General features: G+C 36.6%; 1 protein-coding gene across 2 annotated transcripts in view; it reads left to right on the forward strand.

Moving 5' to 3' along the window:
• The window catches only part of GABRG2 (gamma-aminobutyric acid (GABA) A receptor, gamma 2), a 127,465-nt gene that overhangs the window by 36,572 nt on the left and 70,096 nt on the right, over positions 1 to 20,797 (forward strand). For both annotated transcript variants that reach the window (XM_010855339.1, XM_010855341.1), the window contains exons 5-6: positions 460 to 542; positions 4,689 to 4,826. In XM_010855339.1, the coding sequence (XP_010853641.1) occupies positions 460 to 542; positions 4,689 to 4,826 (221 nt within the window). The remainder of the gene's footprint in view (positions 1 to 459; positions 543 to 4,688; positions 4,827 to 20,797) is intronic.

Genomic DNA, 20,797 nt, shown 5'->3' on the forward strand with positions numbered 1-20,797 from the left:
TCACATATAGTAATTTAAATATAACAGCTAACAAGTACTTACACGCAGAAGGTTCTGCTGTAATTATCAGATAAGTTCTGAGAATTATCTGCATTCATTTACATGCAAACAGTAAATGAGCTTAAGTTCTTAAAAGAGTTTGTTCTATTAAATAAGTTAAGTGAATTCACTGTGCAATCCCATGTGTGCAGTTAATTTGCCAAAAAAAATATGGGATAATAAGTACTGAATAAGTGAAGTTGAGGTCAGTGAGAATTTATTGTTTAGTCTGGGAAAATAAATGGACATTAAGTCTTACACAATTTTATCCTGGACTTCAGTGAGGATCACCTTGTATTATCAGTAAGAATGGGTGAGATACTGTCCAGGAATAAAAATGAATGGTCATTAGAAAGTGCTAATATATATTTAAAATTTTTTAAACTGTCTAAAACCTTTGTATCATATCTTTCTATTTAGACTGACAATTGATGCTGAGTGCCAGTTACAGTTGCACAATTTTCCAATGGATGAACATTCCTGCCCCCTGGAATTCTCCAGTTGTAAGTAATTACTCATTCTATATTCTGTATCCCCTCTCACCAGTAGTCTTTCTCACTGCGATACCAATTCATTGGGAAACTTAGAGAACGCAAAATTGCATTATGCAGTGTTGTTGACTTTGAAGATTCTGATAATCCCTTTCATCATTAAAAAAGGGATCTATTTTATCAGAAATTACAAATAGACTTCATTGGGGCATAAACTTGGAATAAATTGGCAGTGGGTTCCTGAATGACTGTGTTGGGAAGGATTGTAAAGCCTGGCCTTGTCTCAATAGAAAGAGGTGCTGCAATTGATGGGGTTGCAAAGAGTCAGACAAGACTGAGTGACTGAACTGAACTGAACTGAATATCACTCCCTCCATGGACCCAGAAAAGATTAGCAGGATATTTGTTAGTTGTTTTCTCCCTATGTTGGCTTCCCTGGTGGCTAAGATAGTAAAAAATCTGCCTTCAGTGCAGGAGACTTTGGTTTGATCCCTGGGTTGGGAAGATACTCTGGAGAAGGGAATGGCTACCCACTCCAGCATTCTTGCCTGGAGAATTTCATGGACTAAGGAACCCAGAGGGCTACAGACCACGGAGTTGCAAAGAGTTGAACATGACTGAGCAAATGAACAAAAACAGCAAAATAACAAAATTGAAAATTACATCCTCCATCTGGAGTTCTAGTAATATCTAAAACTAGTTATCTGCCAGTGAGCAAAAGACTGATTTGGGGGTCATGTGAAAGTGAAAGTCGCTTAGTCATGTCCAACTCTTTGTGACCCCATGGACTGTCCATGGAATTCTCTAGGCCAGAATACTGGAGTGGGTAGCCTATCCCTTCTCCAGGGGATCTTCCTGACCCAGGAATCGAACCAGGGTCTCCTGCATTGCAGGCAGATTCTTAACCAACTAAGCCATCAGGGAAGCCCTATTGGGTTCAGTTAAAATCCCAAACCCAACACTATAGATTTGAACAAATTACTAAATCTCTCAATGAGTCCACAACACAGGTGTCCATAGAGATTATAAGACCTGCCTCACCTCAATATTGTTTTGTTCATATAATATATGTAAAAAGCCTATGCTACCTCACACATAATAAGATTCAATCAGTAGCTGTATTATTTTATTATTATTATTATTATCATGAGATAATAGCCAATAGCAAGAAGATCCTTGATGATTCTAGAAGGAATTAAGCTTTAGTAACCTTCATAGGTATTTCCTGCCTAAATCAAAAACAAGCCTCATTTTTTCCCACATTTGCCTGACTATTTGTTCTGTATTCATGTTAGATTACTTACCTCCTCCTTATTTCTGAACTGTCAATTGTGTATATTGTGTAGAATGAAAAAGTATGAATTTTAAAAATTTAATGTATGTACAATTTATCAGCCAGGGAGTAATGGAGATGCCTAAAAAGAAACTGAATCATAATAACAATACTTTCAAAAAAAGATTAGAAAAACAGTCACCTGTTTTGACAAACATTTCCAGAGGGAAACAAAAAACAAAACAAAAAAAGCAAAACAAAGGGCACCAAAGAAAAAATTCATTGTATATTTTATATATATTGAGAAAAGTTCTCATTATAAATCTCATTTCATATGTTTTACCTTGTCCAAGGATAGACTATTTTTAAGTGAAAACTCCCCTAAGGCTTAGGATATGGTATTTATTTTCTTTTAATTTTCCAACTGAGACTACTCCTCTCCTGAGTTAGATAAAACTTAAGAAACAGTGATCTCTATGCCATCGGGTTGCTGATTGACAATTGTCTTCTGAGCCCAAAATCAACTTAGTATTACTTATTGCTATCAAAACAATTCAATCACCAACATATTCTCCATAGGAAGTTCCTTAATATTATCAGGAATAATATTATTATATTAATATTCCTTAAATTCTCAGTTTTCATCACATCCTGCCCTACCACCCGCCACTGCCCTCTCAATAGCAACCTGCTTTCTTTCTTTCTTTTAAATTAATTAATATAGTGGACAAAAAGTTGGACCAAAACCAAAGAATAAAAGAGACAAGGGATTTTATTCCATAGTCAAAACTTACCTTTCCACAGAATTATTAGAAGATACACAGTGGAGAAGATTTCTACTTTTATGGGCTATTTTACTTGAGTTTACCCTACACTTTACTTAATAGTAATGTTTATCCATTCAACAAATACATATTGAAAAGCAATTCCACAAAATAAGTACAATCACCCCCATGTAAGTACACCCATAGGTGAACAAATAACTTAGGAGAAAAATTAAGAAACTTGTCTAGGGTATTATGGAAAAGGTAAGCAAGGAAAAGGTACTATTGATCACTACATTATCCATGTAACATTTGTTTCATGATTGCCTTCTGTTGTTTTGGCTGAACATGACTGAACCTTAAAGAATCGATATAGTTCTCATAGGTATCTTCCCCTTGGCATTTCTACTTACTACTTTTAGTTATAGTTGTATATTAAAAAGAAGCCTCAACAAATTGAGTGTGAGAATAATATAAATAGTTGAAGTAATTTTTTCCTTCTACTCCAAGGACATGCCCTGGACAGGGATTTGAATCTGCTTTCCTTCCACCCAGGGACTGAACCTGTGGCTTCTGCCACATCTCATGCATAGCAAGCATATTCTTTACCACTGAGCCATCAGGGACATCCTAGATACTTCTTCTTCCATTATTTTCTATTTCTACATGACTCAAAATCTCACCCTTTTGAGTCCCTTTCACTGTAAATATTATCTTGCATATGTAGTGAGAGGAGAGTGAAAAAGTTGTCTTAAAGCTCAACACTCAGAAAACTAAGATCATGGCATCTGGTCCCATCACTTCATGGGAAATAGATGGGGAAACAGTGGAAACAGAAGCTGACTTTATTATTCTGGGCTCCAAAATCACTGCAGATGGTGATTGCAGCTATGAAATTAAAAGATGCTTATTCCTTGAAAGGAAAGTTATGACCAACCTAGACAGCATATTAAGAAGCAGAGACATTACTTTGTCAACAAAGGTCCGTCTAGTCAAGGCTATGGTTTTTCCTGTGGTCATGCATGGATGTGAGAGTTGGACTGTGAAGAAAGCTGAGTGCCAAAGAATTGATGCTTTTGAACTGTGGTGTTGGAGAAGACTGTTGAGAGTCCCTTGGACTGCAAGGAGATACAACCAGTCCATCCTAAAGGAAATCAGTCCTGGGCGTTCATTGGAAGGACTGATGCTGAAGCTGAAACTCTAATACTTTGGCTACCTGATGCAAAGCACTGATTCATTTGAAAACACCCTGATGCTGGGAAAGATTGAGGGCAGGAGAAGAAGGGGACAACAGAAGATGAGATGGTTGGATGACATCACCGACTCAATGGACATGGGTTTGGGTGAACTCTGGGAGTTGGTGATGGACAGGGAGGCCTGGCATGCTGCAGTTCATGGGGTTGCAAAGAGTCAGACATGATGAGCCACTGCTGAACTGAACTGATAGTATATAGTATTTATTATATGCTATTTATATCTTACCCCAGACAATATGAAGTATTCATATAGTATATACAAACTCTGTTTAGTATACCTTATACTCAGTTTACATGCTTTTCACAGGTAATTTTGACCTCATGATTTTAAAATCTGATTTCTCAGTTAGGATATATATTTTCTCTCCTGTAATGTGGTGTTGGAGAAGACTCTTGAGAATCCCTTGGACTGCAATGAGATCCAACCAGTCCATCCTAAAGGAAATCAGTCCTAAATATTCATTGGAAGGACTGATGTTGAAGCTGAAATTCCAATACTTTGGCCACCTGATGTGAAGAGCTAACTCATTTGAAAAGACCGTGATGCTGGGAAAGATTGAAGGCAGGAGAAGAAGGGGATGACAGAGGATGAGATGGTTGGGTGGTATCACTGACTCAATGGACATGAGTTTGAGCTCTGGGTGTTGGTGATGGACAGGGAAGCCTGACATATTGCAGTCCATAGGGTCACAAAGAGTTGACACGACTGAGTGACTGAACTGAACTGAATGCTCTTTAATACAGGATCATCATCCAAGTCACAACTATTTCTTTGGTTATTTCCCTCAGTGTGTTGTTCATAGAAAGTGGTTGCTACGTATATTCATTTTTAATAATTTTAAATATGTTTCCTATCTCATGGCAGATGGCTATCCACGTGAAGAAATTGTCTATCAGTGGAAGCGTAGTTCTGTTGAAGTGGGTGACACAAGGTCTTGGAGACTTTATCAATTTTCATTTGTTGGACTGAGAAATACCACTGAAGTAGTGAAGACGACTTCTGGTAAGATGCACTTGAAAATAATTTTAAATGACCTTTCCAGAGTTTAAATTCTGGTATAAATGATTTAGAAGCTTTCAGTACTTGTCTAGAAATGATATTCAGCCAACTAAATGTCTTAATTTACTAGAGACAACTATAATTGGTATTCTAGCATGATACATAAACATAAATGGATTTTATCAATTTAAAGCAAGTTAGATTCAAATTGGATAAGTAAATCATTTGCTTAATTTCCTTTAGAAAAATCAATGTCTATTATTTAAAAAGAAGAAAATATTTATTAGGCATAGATATAATGTTTCTTTTAAGAAATATGTTTCATAATATATTGAAATAGCTGCATTTAAAATATCACATGGAAATGAAGCAACTGACAAAGAATTAGTCTCAAAAATATACAAGCAACTCTTGCATCTCAATTCCAGAAAAATAAATGACCCAATCAAAAAATGGGCCAAAGAACTAAACAGACATTTCTCCAAAGAAGATATACAGATGGCTAACGAACACATGAAAAGATGCTGAACATCACTCATTATTGGAGAAATGCAAATCAAAACCACAATGAAGTACCATTTCACGCCAGTCAGAATGGCTGTGATCCAAAAGTCTACAAGCAATAAATGCTGGAGAGGGTGTAGAGAAAAGGGAACCCTCTTACACTGTTGGTGGGAATGCAAACCAGTACAGCCACTATGGAGAACAGTGTGAAAATAGAGCTGCCATACGACCCAGCAATCCCACTGCTGGGCATACACACCGAGGAAACTAGAATCAAAAGAGACACATGTACCCCAATGTTCATTGCAGCACTGTTTATAATAGCCAGGACATGGAAGCAACCTAGATGTCCATCAGCAGACAAATGGATAAGAAAGCTGTGGTACATATACAAAATGGAGTATTACTCAGCAATTAAAAAGGATACATTTGAATCAGTTCTAAGAAGGTAGATAAAACTGGAGCCTATTATACAGAGTGAAGTAAGCCAGAAAGAAAAACACCAATACAGTAATACTAACGCATATATATGGAATTTAGAAAGATGGTAACCCTGTATGCAAGACAGCAAAAGAGACACAGATGTATAGAACAGTCTTTTGGACTCTGTGGGAGAGGGTGAGGGTAGGATGATTTGGGAAAATGGTATTGAAACATGTATATTATCATATGTGAAATGAATTGCTAGTCCAGGTTCAAGGCATGGTACAGGATGCTCGGGGCTGGTGCACTGAGATGACCCAGAGGGATGGTATGGGGAGGGAGGTGGAAGGGGGGTTCAGGATGGGGAACACATGTATACCTGTGGAGGATTCATGTCAATGTATAGCAAAACCAATACAGTATTGTAAAGTAATTAGCCTCCAAGTGAAATAAACAAATTTATATTAAAAAATATCACGAGGAAGATTAACTTTACAAAAATGAAGAAAAGTCACCATAGTATATATGGACTAATTCCCTATTCAGTAATGAAATGGTTTAAACTGGCTCATTGTGAATAAGGGACTGGGTTTTGGTGTCAAACAGGCCTGGGTTCAAATCTCAACTCCATCAGTTACCAGCTACAAATTTTAAGAATTTACTGAATGTCTCAGGAGACCAGCTTTCTCAGAGAAACAGTGTGCACAAAAAGATCTGCCTCATAGGCATATTGCATGTATGAAAATAAAAGATAAAATGCTTAGAATAAAACCTGGCAGTGAACATTCAGTAAGTAGTAGTGCCTAATAATATTGATTAGAATTATCAAGTATGTCTGGGGCCTAATGTGGTCAGGGCTTCAGTTTTTTCAAGAAAAACTAAAACTCTATAATCTTATATCAACTATCATAATTTTAACAGTATTAAAAACATGTGGGACAAATCAGACATATTTCTAGACCACATCTATCTCATGGGTGGGTATAGGTTCATACAAACCCTTTGCAATGCTAAGTACAAACTCCATAAAAATTACTCCAGCTACTCCTTTTTAAAGCTATGTGAATTTAAATATGTCCTAATTTCAAATATAAACATTGTGTTCACAACTTACCATCTATTAAGATATATCTTTTTATATTTGTTTCCTTAAGTTGCTTTCTGATTATTTATTTATACATACTAATTTTTCTTCCCCTGAAATTCATAGGAGATAGTTTTGTGTTGACTAAAAAGCTTTGGTCTATGGTACAGAATGGAACAAAAACCTAGACAAACATGGGAATTTAAGATTCTACCTTCATAAATACCATCCTTTAAATCAAAGCTATCTGGCCCTAATATTGTTTTTGGCATTTTCAGCTTTCTTAAAAAAAAAAAAAAAAAAACAACTCTTAAGCAGCAAATAGAATCCAAAAGAAAATCAAGAACTGCTCTAGTCTATTTTTAAAAATGTGGCCTTATGTTCTCTTATTCACTGGAAATCCTGACCATCAAGTACTAGAACAGTCCTTATTTTGGTCCCCATTAACAGATTCAGGATTGTCTTAGAACAGGTCTTCCATCTGTGAAAGAACATATGTAAAAATATTCTCTAAGTCTGCATGCTTCCAGAACAAGAAAAAGGGTGTTAAATTCTGCTGTGTATTCATATCTCTATAGTTATTATAGCACCCTAAAACAGAACCTACAAACTTATGACTAGCAGATTTTTTGTTTAGTCATTTGAGCCCAGAATGGCCTTAAAACCAACTAATGGTCAGGGAAGTGTTGATTTGATATCATAGGGTTTAATATCACCCCTCCCCAAAGTCTCATACTGAGAATAATGAGTATTTACTGTCTAATAAGGGATACTTCCAAAAGAAAATAATCCGTTTACTTAAAGCATGACAAGAAAATTTATCAAGGCATCACTGAACTATTTTTCTTCCTAGAAAAATCAAAGCAAACCTGTATTGATATCAGAGTTGATATTGAATAGCACCATTTAATTGATTGCATCAATTCCTTATGAAATTTAATATGGGAGTTAGCCTCCATCTTGGTCTTTTTGTCCACTCCCAGTTCTTGCTGGTTTGTTTTTTTGTGTGCGGTACCATTTCAATTGCCTCTGTTAAGAAAAAGGAAACACCAATGCTGAGGGGCATCTTGATTCTTGTAATAGTTGACTGTGTAATGATCAAAAGTCTGTGTGTTACTTTGTTTTATTTCTGATGCCATTCTTATCTTCAAAGCATTGCTCCATAACTAGTTGATACCTACAAAGAAGTTACATTAACAACTTTCTTGGGAAGTTATCAGAAGATCACAGTTATAGATTTTTTGAATGCTGGTTGTTACAAACAATGTGGTTTTCTCTTAGATTTACAGCAAATGTGTCTTCTTTTGAGAAAACTGTCAAAACTAGGCAAGAATATTACCTAAAATTTGGTCTAGTTTACTGTATGGATTTCTAACATTCTCTCATTCAAGTTCACCTCTCATGATTTTGTTATATCAAAGTAATGATTATTCTGTGGGTTCCTTAGTATTTTTTTCTTTAAATTGATTCCTTGTTATTAATAAAATGAATTTTTAAAAGGGAAGTTCATATTAGGACCATAATTGGAAAACCAGAAACATTTAACATGAATAGAAATTGATTAATATAATGAAAAATAAAGAAATGCTCTTAAATTTTAAGTGCACATATTTGTGTTTCCCAGACTCTGAATATGTTAGAAAAGATAGAGAAAAGGGAAAAGATAAACAGCATCAAAGTAAAACACTTCTTTGATTTAAACTGAAGAATAGAAGAAGCAGGAAGGAATTTTCTTACATATAATTCAATGCTGTGTGATAATTCTATATACACCACCTGAATCATCTTTATCATTTATCTGCATTACTCTTGAGAAAAATATTGCCTTGGTGGTGGATTGATAAGGCTTGAAGAATACCTACAATCCATAATCAATACATCAAAATAGATTCTGGATCCATGATTTCTCTGCAAACCATCTCTTCCTGATTGTTCTATATCTGGTAACAGCACCATCATTGTCCCAGTGAGCCAGGCGTGAACACTCAGAGTCACATGTCTGCCTCCCACATCTAATGAATCACGAAGGCACTTAGCCCTCTGAAATATCTTGTGTAACTGTCCTCTTTTCCATTGCCACTGCCACTGTCCTAGTTCACGATTTTATCTTTTCTCATCTGGACTGTGTTGGGAGCCTATTAAACTATGTTCCTGCTGTCAGTCTCTTTCCTACAGCCTATCCTTTATACATTAATCATAAAAGCTAGCACTTACTGAGCACTAACTACATGTAGCATAGCAAACATTTTATATAAATGACCTACTTTAATTCTTATAACTACAGTCATATTTAGTGTCATTAACACTGAGGGTACCACTGTGGATAAGGAAATAGAATTCTAGGGGTTCGTTTATTACAGGGATCAGATATGGCAGCTGGGACATGAATTCAGGTGGTTTGCTTTCAGACTCATGCTCTTAGTCACTGCACTATTTTTATTTGCACTGTGGCCCAGTGAGTCTTTCTGAACCACGACTTTCCTCATATCCCAAGAATTCAGGAGATTCAATTAAGCACAAGCTATAATGGGCTTCCCTGGTGGCTCAGTAGTAAAAAAAAAAAAAATCCTCCTGCCAAGGCAGGAGACGCAGGTTCAATCCCTGGATTGGGAAGATCCCTTGGAGAAGGAAATGGCAACCCACATTCGTATTCTTGCTGGGAAAAGGTCATGGACAGAGGAGCTGTCAGGCTCTAGTCCATGGGGTCGAAAAAGAGTCAGACATGACTTAGTGACTAAATGACAACAACAATAAACTTTGTTCCTGATATATAAGCCCCTGAGATCTTGGGAATTTTCCAGCTTGGTTTTTATAATTTCTCGGCTGGTAACAGAACTACTCTGTCCATGTTTTCCTGAATATAAATAGCCAATCCTATATACACGTTGAATTTTAATCTTTTCTCTTTTGAGTGGCTTGTCAGCTCACCCATACTTTCTTTATGAATTTAAAACATAAATAAACGGTTTCTCTTTGATGAGGGCTTTACAGATGGTAATGCCCAAACAACCTGGAGCAGTTTTTAAGAATGTGCACTCTTAGAGCCGGCAGCTGAGGTTTCAACATTGATTTGTATACATTATAGAATATATCAAAGTTTAGTATCGTCAATGTTACAGGGTTACTCTCAGGAATAAGTAAAATAATCCATTATAAATACTTAAAACTGTGCCTAACACATAGAAAGGACTCATTAAATAGAGAGCACCATCATCATTATCAAATTCAGAGCATTTTCACCCACCTTACTACTGCTGCTGCTAAGTCGCTTCAGTCGTGTCCAACTCTGTGCGACCCCATAGACGGCAGCCCATCAGGCTCTCCCGTCCCTGGGATTCTGCAGGCAAGAACACTGGAGTGGGTTGCCATTTCCCTCTCCTTCACCCACCTTATAAAAACATAATTTCTGCCTTTTTTTTTTTTTTGGACAGTTGTTCCCTCTTTTCTGCCCTCTCACTCCAATTAGTCTTCCCAGTGGAAGCCTTCTTATAATCATCTTTGTATCCATGATGCTATTAGCCTGGTGGTTTGCTTAGAATTGTTGATTTGTAGGTAATTATAAAATGGATTGCTTGTGACAATTATATTGATAAAGCCATAAAATTTATCTCAAATAAGCAATTCAGAACTCTCTTATTTTTTCCATTACTCATTGTTTACTTTGAAGTTGGAGATCTTGTTTTTTCTAGTCACATTGCCATGGCCAGTTCACCAGATTATCTATGTGATATTATCTATGTGATATCTGTGTGATATCTATGTGGTATCAAGCAAGGCTTTATTCCTAATGTTAGTATTTTGAAATGTGGGCTAGAAAAATAGGTAAATGAGTTTCTTAGGGGAACCTACATTCTTGGGATTCCATTCATTGGGATTCCATTATTATAAATCAAAAAGAAATATATCATGTTGTTCCTACATTAGAAAAATGTTGAATCTTCTTTCTTCTAGTTTTACTGAGATAAAATTGACATACAGAACTGTGTAAGTTTAGGGCTTCCCAGGTGGTCCAATGGTAAAGAAACTGCCTTTCAATGCAGGAGATGCCAGAGGCACAGGTTCTATCCCTGGGTTGGGAAGATCCCCTGGAGAGGGAAATGGCAACCCACTCCAGTATTCTTGCCTGGAAAATTCCATTAGGGAAGCCTGGGGAGCTATAGTGCATGGAGTCGCAAAGAGTGGATATAACTGAGTGACTGAGCATACACTGTATAGGTTTAAGGTATACAGCATAATGATTTACTGTAAATAGATTATGAAATGAAATGATTATCCTAATGACTTTAGTGAACATCAATCATTTCATATAGATGATAAATAAACAGAAAACAAAATTTTTTTCTTGTGATGAGAACTCAAAGGATTTACTCTCTTGTAAATATAACTTGTTTTTGTGTTCTATAATTAACATATAAATGGCAACCCACTCCAGTATCCTTGCCTGGAAAATCTCACGGACAGAGGAGCCTGGTGGGCTGCAGTTCATGGGGTTGCAAAGAGTCGGGCATGACTGAGCGACTAACACTTACTTTCTTACTTAGTGTTAATTATATTTGTCATGTTGTACATTATATGTCTAGTACTTACTTATCTTATGGCTGAAAGTTTGTACCTTTTGGCTACATTCATCCAATTCTTCCTCCTCCCACTTCTAGTAACCACAAATAGCTCTTTTTTTTTGAGCTGTTTGTTTTTAAAGTATAATTGCCCTACAACACTATGTTAGTTCCTTGTACACAATACAGTGATTTGATATTTCTACACATTTCAAAATGATCACCATGTTAAGTCTGCTGCTGCTGCTAAGTCGCGTCAGTCGTGTCCGACTCTGTGCGACCCCATGGACTGCAGCCTACCAGGTTCCTCCATCCATGGGATTTTCCAGGCAAGAGTACTGGAGTGGGGTGCCATTGTTAAGTCTAGAAAACCATTAAATCTTCTGTATCATCTTTAGAAATGTAAACATCATTGTTTCATAATTTTTTGGTATTCCCATGACCTTAAATATTACTTACCTCCTTTTTGTCTTTAATCCACCTTTCCTGGCTTTGATTTCATGTGTAAGTTATGTTTTCTTGATTCCTATTAGAAGAAAGGCATAAATGCTAAAATTAAAAAAACTGAACTGCTAAAAGATGAACTGCTAAATTCACCTTACTTTTCAAGAGTGGTATGCAGACCACAATTTTAGAAAACCAGCTCTGTGGATGAAGTTCATGTTAATTGCTAGGTTTCTAAAGTGTATGTAATCCACCCTGTATCTTCAAACCTTGCCCATTATTCTCCCACCATTCCCTTGATTGTCCTGAGGTTTTTTGGAGGGGCTATACCTACTTCAGATCTCAATGCTCTATTTTTTCTTCATACTAAGCTCAAGTTTAAACTTCTCTGCTTATATTAGTATATACCTACTGGCCAGATAATTCTCCAAATAGGAAGAAAGAAAAATAGCTCCCACTTTCTAGGCTGTATTTTAATCTATATGTCTTTGGCAAACCAAGGAGACACATGTAAAGCTACTCATCACTGAAGTAAACTATTTTGGGAGAAATAAAAAGGGAAATCAAAACATAAAAAGTTAACGGTAACTTTTCCATTAAGAAGATTGGAATGAACAAAATAATAAATCTAAATGATAGAAAAGAAATAAACAACTTCAGCACCAGTCCGACAGTCTTCAGTTTTTGAGTCATAGTTAAGTTGTGAGCCCATTTTTTTAGTCAATAATAAGCTTTTCAAACTACTAATGTATCAAATTAAATCAGTATGAAAGACTGCAAAGTAAAAGATTTGTATTTTTAGCCTTCAATTTAGAAAATTAGTTTTGGTTTCAGGAGAGGAAAATGAATGCATTATGTAAAGAGAGCTCGGCCAGGAATGGCCAAGGAGAAGTCATTTGTCCTTTCTGGGATGGAAATTCCTTATTTATAAAGATAATGTATTTGACTAGATGTTTCTTTAAAGTCCTTAGACTAATTTATACTCTTTGATATAACCAAGGTTACACTATAGATGTCTCAGGGTGGGAGCAACTTTCTTTATAGTTGATGTTTTCCTAGAATGTTTCGCTTCATCTAGTTTTCAACATTTACAAAGTGAGTCAAATGCAAAATTATACTCCTTTAGACTTTTAACGTAAAAAAGATGACATTCCTACTCCATTTAAAAACCTGTTATTAATGATATGACATTGTATTTATACTGAATATTAATATACTGAAGCTGAAACTCTAATACTTTGGCCACCCGATGTGAAGAACTGACTCATTGGAAAAGACCCTGATACTGGGAAAGATTGAAGGCAGGAGGAAAAGAGGATGACAGAGGGTGAGATGGTTGGATGGCATCACCGACCCGATGGACATGAGTTTGAGCAAGCTCTGGGAGTTGGTGATGGGCAGGGAAGCCTGGTGTGCTACAGTCCATGGGGTTGTGAAGTCGAACACGACTGAGCAACTGAACTGAACTAATTAATATACTACATTTAAAAATCCCACTTTAGAATGCAAGTTGGTGTAATTATCATGGAAAACAGTATGAAGGTTCTTAACCGTATGAAGGTTCCTTAAGAAATTAAAATTAGAGTTACCGTATGATCCAGCAGTCCCACTTTTGGGTATATCTGGAGAAAACTCTAATGTGAAAATCTACATGCACCCCAGTGTTCACTGCAGCACTGTTTATGATAGCCAAAACATGGAAGCAAACTGCATGTCCATCAATAGATGAATGGAAAAAAAGGTGAGGTCCACATATACAATGGGATGTTACTCAGCCGTAAAATAGAATGAAAGCATGCATTTTGTAGCAACATGGATGGACCTAAAGATGATCATCTAAGTTAGATAAGTTAAAATAGAAAGACATGTACCATATGATACCACTTACATGAGGAACCTGAAATATGATAACAATTAACTTATTTACAAAACAGAAACACTCACAGACATGGAAAACAAACTTCTAGCTGTCAAAGTTAAAATGTGGAGGAGGAATTAATTAGTAGTTTCAGATTAGCAGATACAAACTACCATATATAAAATAGATAAACAACAAGGTCCTACTGTATAGCATGGGGAACTATATTCAATGTCATGTAATAATTTATAATGGGAAAGAATATGGAAAAGAATCTATATTAATATATATATTATGATATATTAATATATGTATGTATATAGAGAAGGAAATGGCAACCCACTCCAGTATTCTTGCCTAGAGAATCCCAGGGATAGATGAGCCTGGTGGGCTGCCGTCTATGGGGTCACACAGTCAGACAACTGAAGCAACTTAGCATCAGCAGCAGCATGTATGTATATATATAACAAAATCACTGTACATGAGAAGCTAGCATAGTATTGTAAATCAACTATACATGTGTGCTAAGTCACTTCAGTTGTGTCCAACTCTGTGAGACCCTATGACTGCAGCTTGCCAGGCTCCTCTATCCATGGGATTCCCCAGGCAAGAATACTGGAGTGGGTTGCTGTGTCCTCCTCCAGCTGATCTTTTCAATGCAGGAATCAAATCTGTATCTTTGAAGTCTAACCTGCATTAGCAGGTGGGTTCTTTACCACTAGTGCCACCTGGGAAGCCCCTACCTCAATTTATAAACAATTTAGCTATTAAAAAAAAATCCCACGTTGGAATTTTAATTCTAAGGTTGCTCTGACAGTACCTAGTGAGGATATAGCATTTTAGAAGTGGAGAGGGGCTGCATAGAGAAGGCATAGGAAATTGAAGAAAATCTAAGAAAAATTGTTTGGTTCCAGGGTGACACACTTCATTTCTTATATTCCATTGGCAAGAACCAGCTGTATGTTAATATGGAGATCAAATTGGCTGGGAAGTGTCACTCAGTTGTGTGCTAGGAAGGGACAGTAGGTTTTACAACTTTCTAGCATGCATGATATCATTGTTTTTCTCACAACAAGCTTCTCAAAGAGGTAATATTTTTCTCAGTTGACAGATGGAGCAGCTTAAATCTAGAAGGGCTAGGTAATTTGTTCAAGACTATTCAGTAAGAGTTATTTACCCAGATCCCAAACTTTTACCACACTACCTCTTATAAGCACAGAAGATAAAAGAGATGAATTAATAAGATAAAAATTATTCCTCAGCCTGATAACAGCTAAGTTTACCAAGACAACACAATAAAGTAGTACACATAATATGAGATCTATGTACAGGTATTGATATCAGAATTAATAAAATGTTTTAACTTATAGGAATAGCAATTATATTTACATACAGCAAAAACCTCAAGTGAGAAACAATTTAGTGACAATATATTTTCCTTTTTCAGAAACACATTTATTGCTTATAAGGTATTATTCACTCGCTGAATGAACCTATGGGTCACCATGGAAATCTGGCCTTAACTAATAAACTATTGGATCCAGTGTATTTGTGTAAATATATTACTTGCAGAAAAATATCATCAGAAAAAAGCATAATAGAAGGGTTGCATGACTACTATTTACAGTAATTTTGAGGACTAATATTTTATTCTGACTATCAAAACCAGTCAGGTCAAGAAAACATTAATTTTTATCCAAGATATGGCATTTCCTAATTCAATTGAAATTCTTTTGCTATGTTTAAAAGACACTTTCATCAATGTGAATGATATAACTAATGGAGCCCTCCTGTTAAGTTGCTGTCCTCATGTAAATGTAAAAGATGAAATAATTTTAAAATATACCAAAATGTGAATGAGGAGGACTGACTACAGACATCATTGAAGGTTCCTTTCACTCTGTTTGATGCAATCAAATAATTCCTTCATCTCATTTTTGCATTTTCAGAAAATAATGCTGCCCAGAATTGCACATCTGCAAATCTAGGCATGTCATGGAATGGAAAGGGTGTCAAATAGCATGGAGGAAAAGAATGTTTTTTCTTTTTATATTTACTTTCTTTTCTTCAAAAGGAGGTCATTATGAAGGTCACAGAACGTTATATTACATAATAACCCTGAAAAGAATTTTGGGGGTTTACAAGTTGGGGCTGACCAGAATTTGTTTACTATTCTCTCTTGCCATTCCTGTAATCCATCTCTTTTGGAAAATCAAGGACAGCTGGTTTTATTCATCCATTTCAGAGCAGCAGAAAGAGATCAGGAAAGCCCAAGGACTAGAGAATTGACCCATATATTAAACATGACTCAGTATATTATTTTGTGTTTACTTTTATGTATGGTGTCTCTGCTATTCAAAAACTGACAACATTTCAAATTTAACATAAATCACATAATAAATGTTTTAAATTGATCCATTTCCAAATTACCTACTCCTTGTTATATACCATATCTTAGGGAGATAAAAGGAAACAATAAAAAACAGCATTTTCTCTAGTTCTTCTCCCATAAACATGCTTCCCTGGTGGCTCAGATGGTAAAGAATCCGCCTGCAATGCAGAAGACCCAGGAAATGGTTTGATTGCCTGGGTTGGGAAGATTCCCTGGAGAAGGGAATGGCTACTCACTCAGTATTCTGGCCTGGAGAATTTCATGGACAGAGGAGCCTGGCAGACTACAGTCCATGGGGTCACAAAGAGTTGGACACAACTGAGTGATTTTCACTTTGGGCTTCCCTGATAGGTCAGTTGGTAAAGAATACACCTGCAATGTGAGAGACCTGGGTTCAATCCCTGGGTTAGGAAGATCCTCTCGAGAAGGGAAAGGCTATCCTCTCCAGTATGCTGGCCTGGAGAATTCCATCGTCTTCATAGTCCATGGGGTTGCAAAGAGTCAGACACAACTGAGCAACTTTCACTTTCATTCATTTTTCTATCAGCTCTATAAGATGGTAACTTTACTTGTGAATACTGAAGTACAGTAAATGACCTTGATAACAAGATGAAAGTTTCAATGTAGATAATTGAGTTTACCTAAATAGGTTCCAAATATGATTTCTAATCTGCCTTTACTCATATGACTTACAGCATTGTGCATCTCGAATTTCATCATTATATCTATTGTTCACTACTAAGAGTTGAAGAGCTTTGAAATATAAAAGGCCATGTGTAAATCATGAGCTTTGCAATACCTCCTTGCTAAAGAGATAATGTAATCCAATCACTAATTGTAACTGCCTAATGATTATATTTTATTTTTTGATTTCTTGTTACCAGTGTTAGTGACTGAGAATAGAATTAGATTGATAGAAAAATAAAATTTTAGGGCTAAATATGAAAGATTAAGACCAACTGTAATTTGACTTTGGGTAATTACTCCAAAGAGGTAAAATAATTCTTTGTAAATCTAACCTAGAGTGCAGATCATTAAACATGGACAGGGTTAAATTTCATTTCCATCAACATTGAACAATTGAGAAATTTTGTATGAAAATTGAAACATCTTTATACCCTAAATATCTAGCTTGTTGTTTGCATTTGAAAATGATTGGGTAAAGTTGAATTCTCACTTCTCCCAGGGGGTGAGGCACATGATCTCTTTTAACAAAATTCCTACCACCCCCTGTTGTATTTTCAGGACTATATGATTTTCTTCTTGAATTACTATTTCCTTGTTTGGCTATTAATTTTTTTTGGAGTATAGTTGCAAAGTGAATCAGCTGTGTGTTTATATATATCCCCTCTTTTCTTGGATTTCCTTCCCAATTAGGTCACCACAGAGAATGAGTAGAGTTCCCTGTCCTATACAGCAGGTTCTCTTTATTTATTTTGTGCATGGTATCAATAGTATATACATGTCAGTCTTAATCTCCCAGTTCTTCCCGCCCCCTTGTATCCAAACACTTGTTCTCTACCTCTACACCTGTGTCTCTATTTCTGCTTTGCAAATAAGATAATCTATACCATTTTTCTATATTTCACATATATGTGTTAATATATGATATTCATTTTTCTGAGTTGCTCCACTCTTTTTTTTGTAGATCTAAAAACTGGAATTAATTTTAATAGAAAATCAACATTGAAGAATTAAAAAGTACTTATAGAAAGAAATATTATATCTGTAGGTAGTAATTTAGCTTAAGTAAAATGTAAACACCAAGATATGTTTTGATTTTAAGATTTCCTATTGAATTTATTTTCTTTTGTTTTTAAATTAATTTATTTTAACTGGAGGATAATTACGTTACAATACTGTGATGATTTTTGCCATATAGCAACATGAATCAGCCATAGGTATACATGTGTTCCCCCCCAACCCAAACCCCCCTCCCACACCCCTCTGCACACTATCCCTCTAGGTTTTCCCAGAGCACAGGCTTTGGATGCCTTGCTTCATGTATCAAACTCACACTGGTCATCTATTTTACATATGGTAATGTATATGTTTCAGTTCTATTCACTCAAATCATCCTACCCTTGCCTTCTCCCACTGAGTCCAAAACTCTTTTCTTTGTGTCTTTTGCTGCTTTGTATGTAGGATTGTCAGTACCACCTTTCTAAATTCTATATATATGTGTTAATGTACAGTATTTGTCTTTCTCTTTCTGACTTACTTCACTCTGTATAATTGGCTTCAGTTTTATCTACCTCATTAGAACTGACTCAAATGCTTTCCCTTTCATAGCTGAGGCATAATCCATTGTGTATATGTACCACAGCTTCTTTATCCATTCATCTACCGATGGACCTCAAGGTTGCTTCCATGTCCTAGCTATTGTTAGTAGTACTGCGATGAACACTGGGGTATATGTGCCTCTTTCAATTCTGATTTGCTCAGGGTACATGCCGAGCAGTGGGATTGCTCGGTCATATGGCACTTCTATTCCCAATTTTTAAAGGAATCTCCATACTGTTCTCCATATAGTGGCTATATGGAGAACAGTATGGAGTGGCTATACCAATTTGCATTCTCACCAACAGTGTAATAAGATTCCCTTTTCTCCACACGCTATCCAGCATTTATTGTTAGTAGACATCTTTTGTTTAGTTGTTTTGTTTAGTTTGTTTTAGTTGTTTTTAATTTTTTAATTGAAGGATAATTGCTTTACAGAATTTTGTTGTTTTCTGTCAAACCTCAACATGAATCAGCCATAGGCATACATATATCTCCTTCCTTGTGAACCTCCTCCCATCTCCCTCCCCATCCCACCCCTCTAGGTTGATACAGAGCCACAGCAAATTTCACTGGCTATCAATTTTACGTATGGTGATGTAAGTTTCTATCTTATTCTCTCTATAACCTCACCCTCTCTTTCCCCACCCTGCCTATGTCCATAAGTCTGTTCTCTATGTCTGTTTCTCCATTGCTGCCCTACAAATGAATTCATTGGTACCACCTTTCTAGATTCCATATATGTGTCTTAGTATATGATATTTATCTTTGTCTTTCTGACATTCTTCACTCTGTATAATAGGTTCTAGGTTCAACCACCTCATTAGGACTGACTCAAATTCATTCCTTTTTATGACGATGAAAAGTGAAAATGAAAGTCGCTCAGTCATGTCCAGGGACCCCCTGGACTATACAGTCCATGAAATTCTCCAGGCTAGATTACTATAGTGGGTAGCCTTTCCTTTCTCCAGGGGATGTTCCCAACCCAGGGATCAAACCCAGATGTCCTGCGTTGCAGGTGGATTCTTTACCAGCTGAGCTATAAGGAAAGTCCAAGAATACTGGCGTGGATAACCTATCCCTTCTCCAGGGAATCTTCCTGACCCAGGAATCGAACCAGGGTCTCCTTCATTGAAGGCAGATTCTTTACCAACTGAATTATGAGGGAAGCCTTTCCTTTTTATGGCTGAGTAATATTCCATTGTATATATGTACCACAGCTTTATCCATTCATCAGTTGATGGACATCTAAGTTGTTTCCATGCTCCAGCTATTGTAAATAGTGCTCCAGTGAACATAGGGGTACATGTGTTTTTTTCAATTTTTGTTTCCTCAGGGTATATGCCTAGTAGTGGGGTTGCTGGGTCATATGGTGCTTGTATTCCTAGTTTTTTTTAAAGGAATCTCCATACCATCTTCCATAGTGGCTGTATCAATTTATATTTTGACCAAGAGTGCAAGAGAGTTCCCTTTTCTCCACACCCTCTCCGGCATTTATTGTTTGTAGACTGTTTGATGATGGCCATTCTGACCGTACTTTGGCCACCTGATGCAAAGAACTGACTCATTGGAAAAGACCCTGATGCTGGGAAAGATTGAAGGCAGGAGGAGAAGGGGACAACAGAGGCTATCTTTGCCTGATTGTATATTCTTGCCTCCTTTGTCAAAAAAAAAAAAAAGATACCCATAGGTGTGTGGGTTTATTTTTGGGTTTTCTATCTTGTTCCATTGGTCTGTATTTCTGTTTTTATGCCAATACCATACTGTCCTGATGACTGTAGCTTTGTAGTATAATCTGGAGGCAGGAACGTTGATTCCTCCAGCTCCATTATTCTTTCTCAAGCCTGCTTTGTTTATTTGGGTTTTTTTGAGTTTCCATTAGAACTGTGTAATTTTTTGTTCTAGTTCTGTGAAAAATGCCACTGGTAATATGATAAGGATTGCATTGAATCTATAGGTTGCATTTGGTAGCTTAGTCATTTTCACAGTATTGGTTCTTCCAACCCAGGAACATGGAATATATCTCCATCTGTTTATGTCATCTTTGATTTCTTTCATCAATGTCTTATACCTTTCTGTGTACAGTCTTTGTCTCCTTCGGTTCAATTCAGTTCAGTCACTCAGTCATGTCCGACTCTTTGCAACCCCAAAATTGCAGCACGCCAGGCCTCCCTGTCCATCACCAACTCCCAGAGTTCACTCAGACTCACGTCCATCGAGTCAGTGATGCCATCCAGCCATCTCATCCTCTGTTGTCCCCTTCTCCTCCTGCCCCTAATCCCTCCCAGCATCAGAGTCTTTTCCAAAGAATCAACTCTTTGCATGAGGTGGCCAAAGTATTGGAGTTTCACCTTTAGCATCAGTCCTTCCAAAGAACACCCAGGACTGATCTCCTTGAGGATGCACTGGTTGGATCTCCTTGCAGTCCAAGGG

This window comes from Bison bison, unplaced genomic scaffold (assembly GCF_000754665.1).
Source record: "Bison bison bison isolate TAMUID 2011002044 unplaced genomic scaffold, Bison_UMD1.0 scf7180017864363, whole genome shotgun sequence".
Classification (NCBI taxonomy): domain Eukaryota; kingdom Metazoa; phylum Chordata; class Mammalia; order Artiodactyla; family Bovidae; genus Bison; species Bison bison.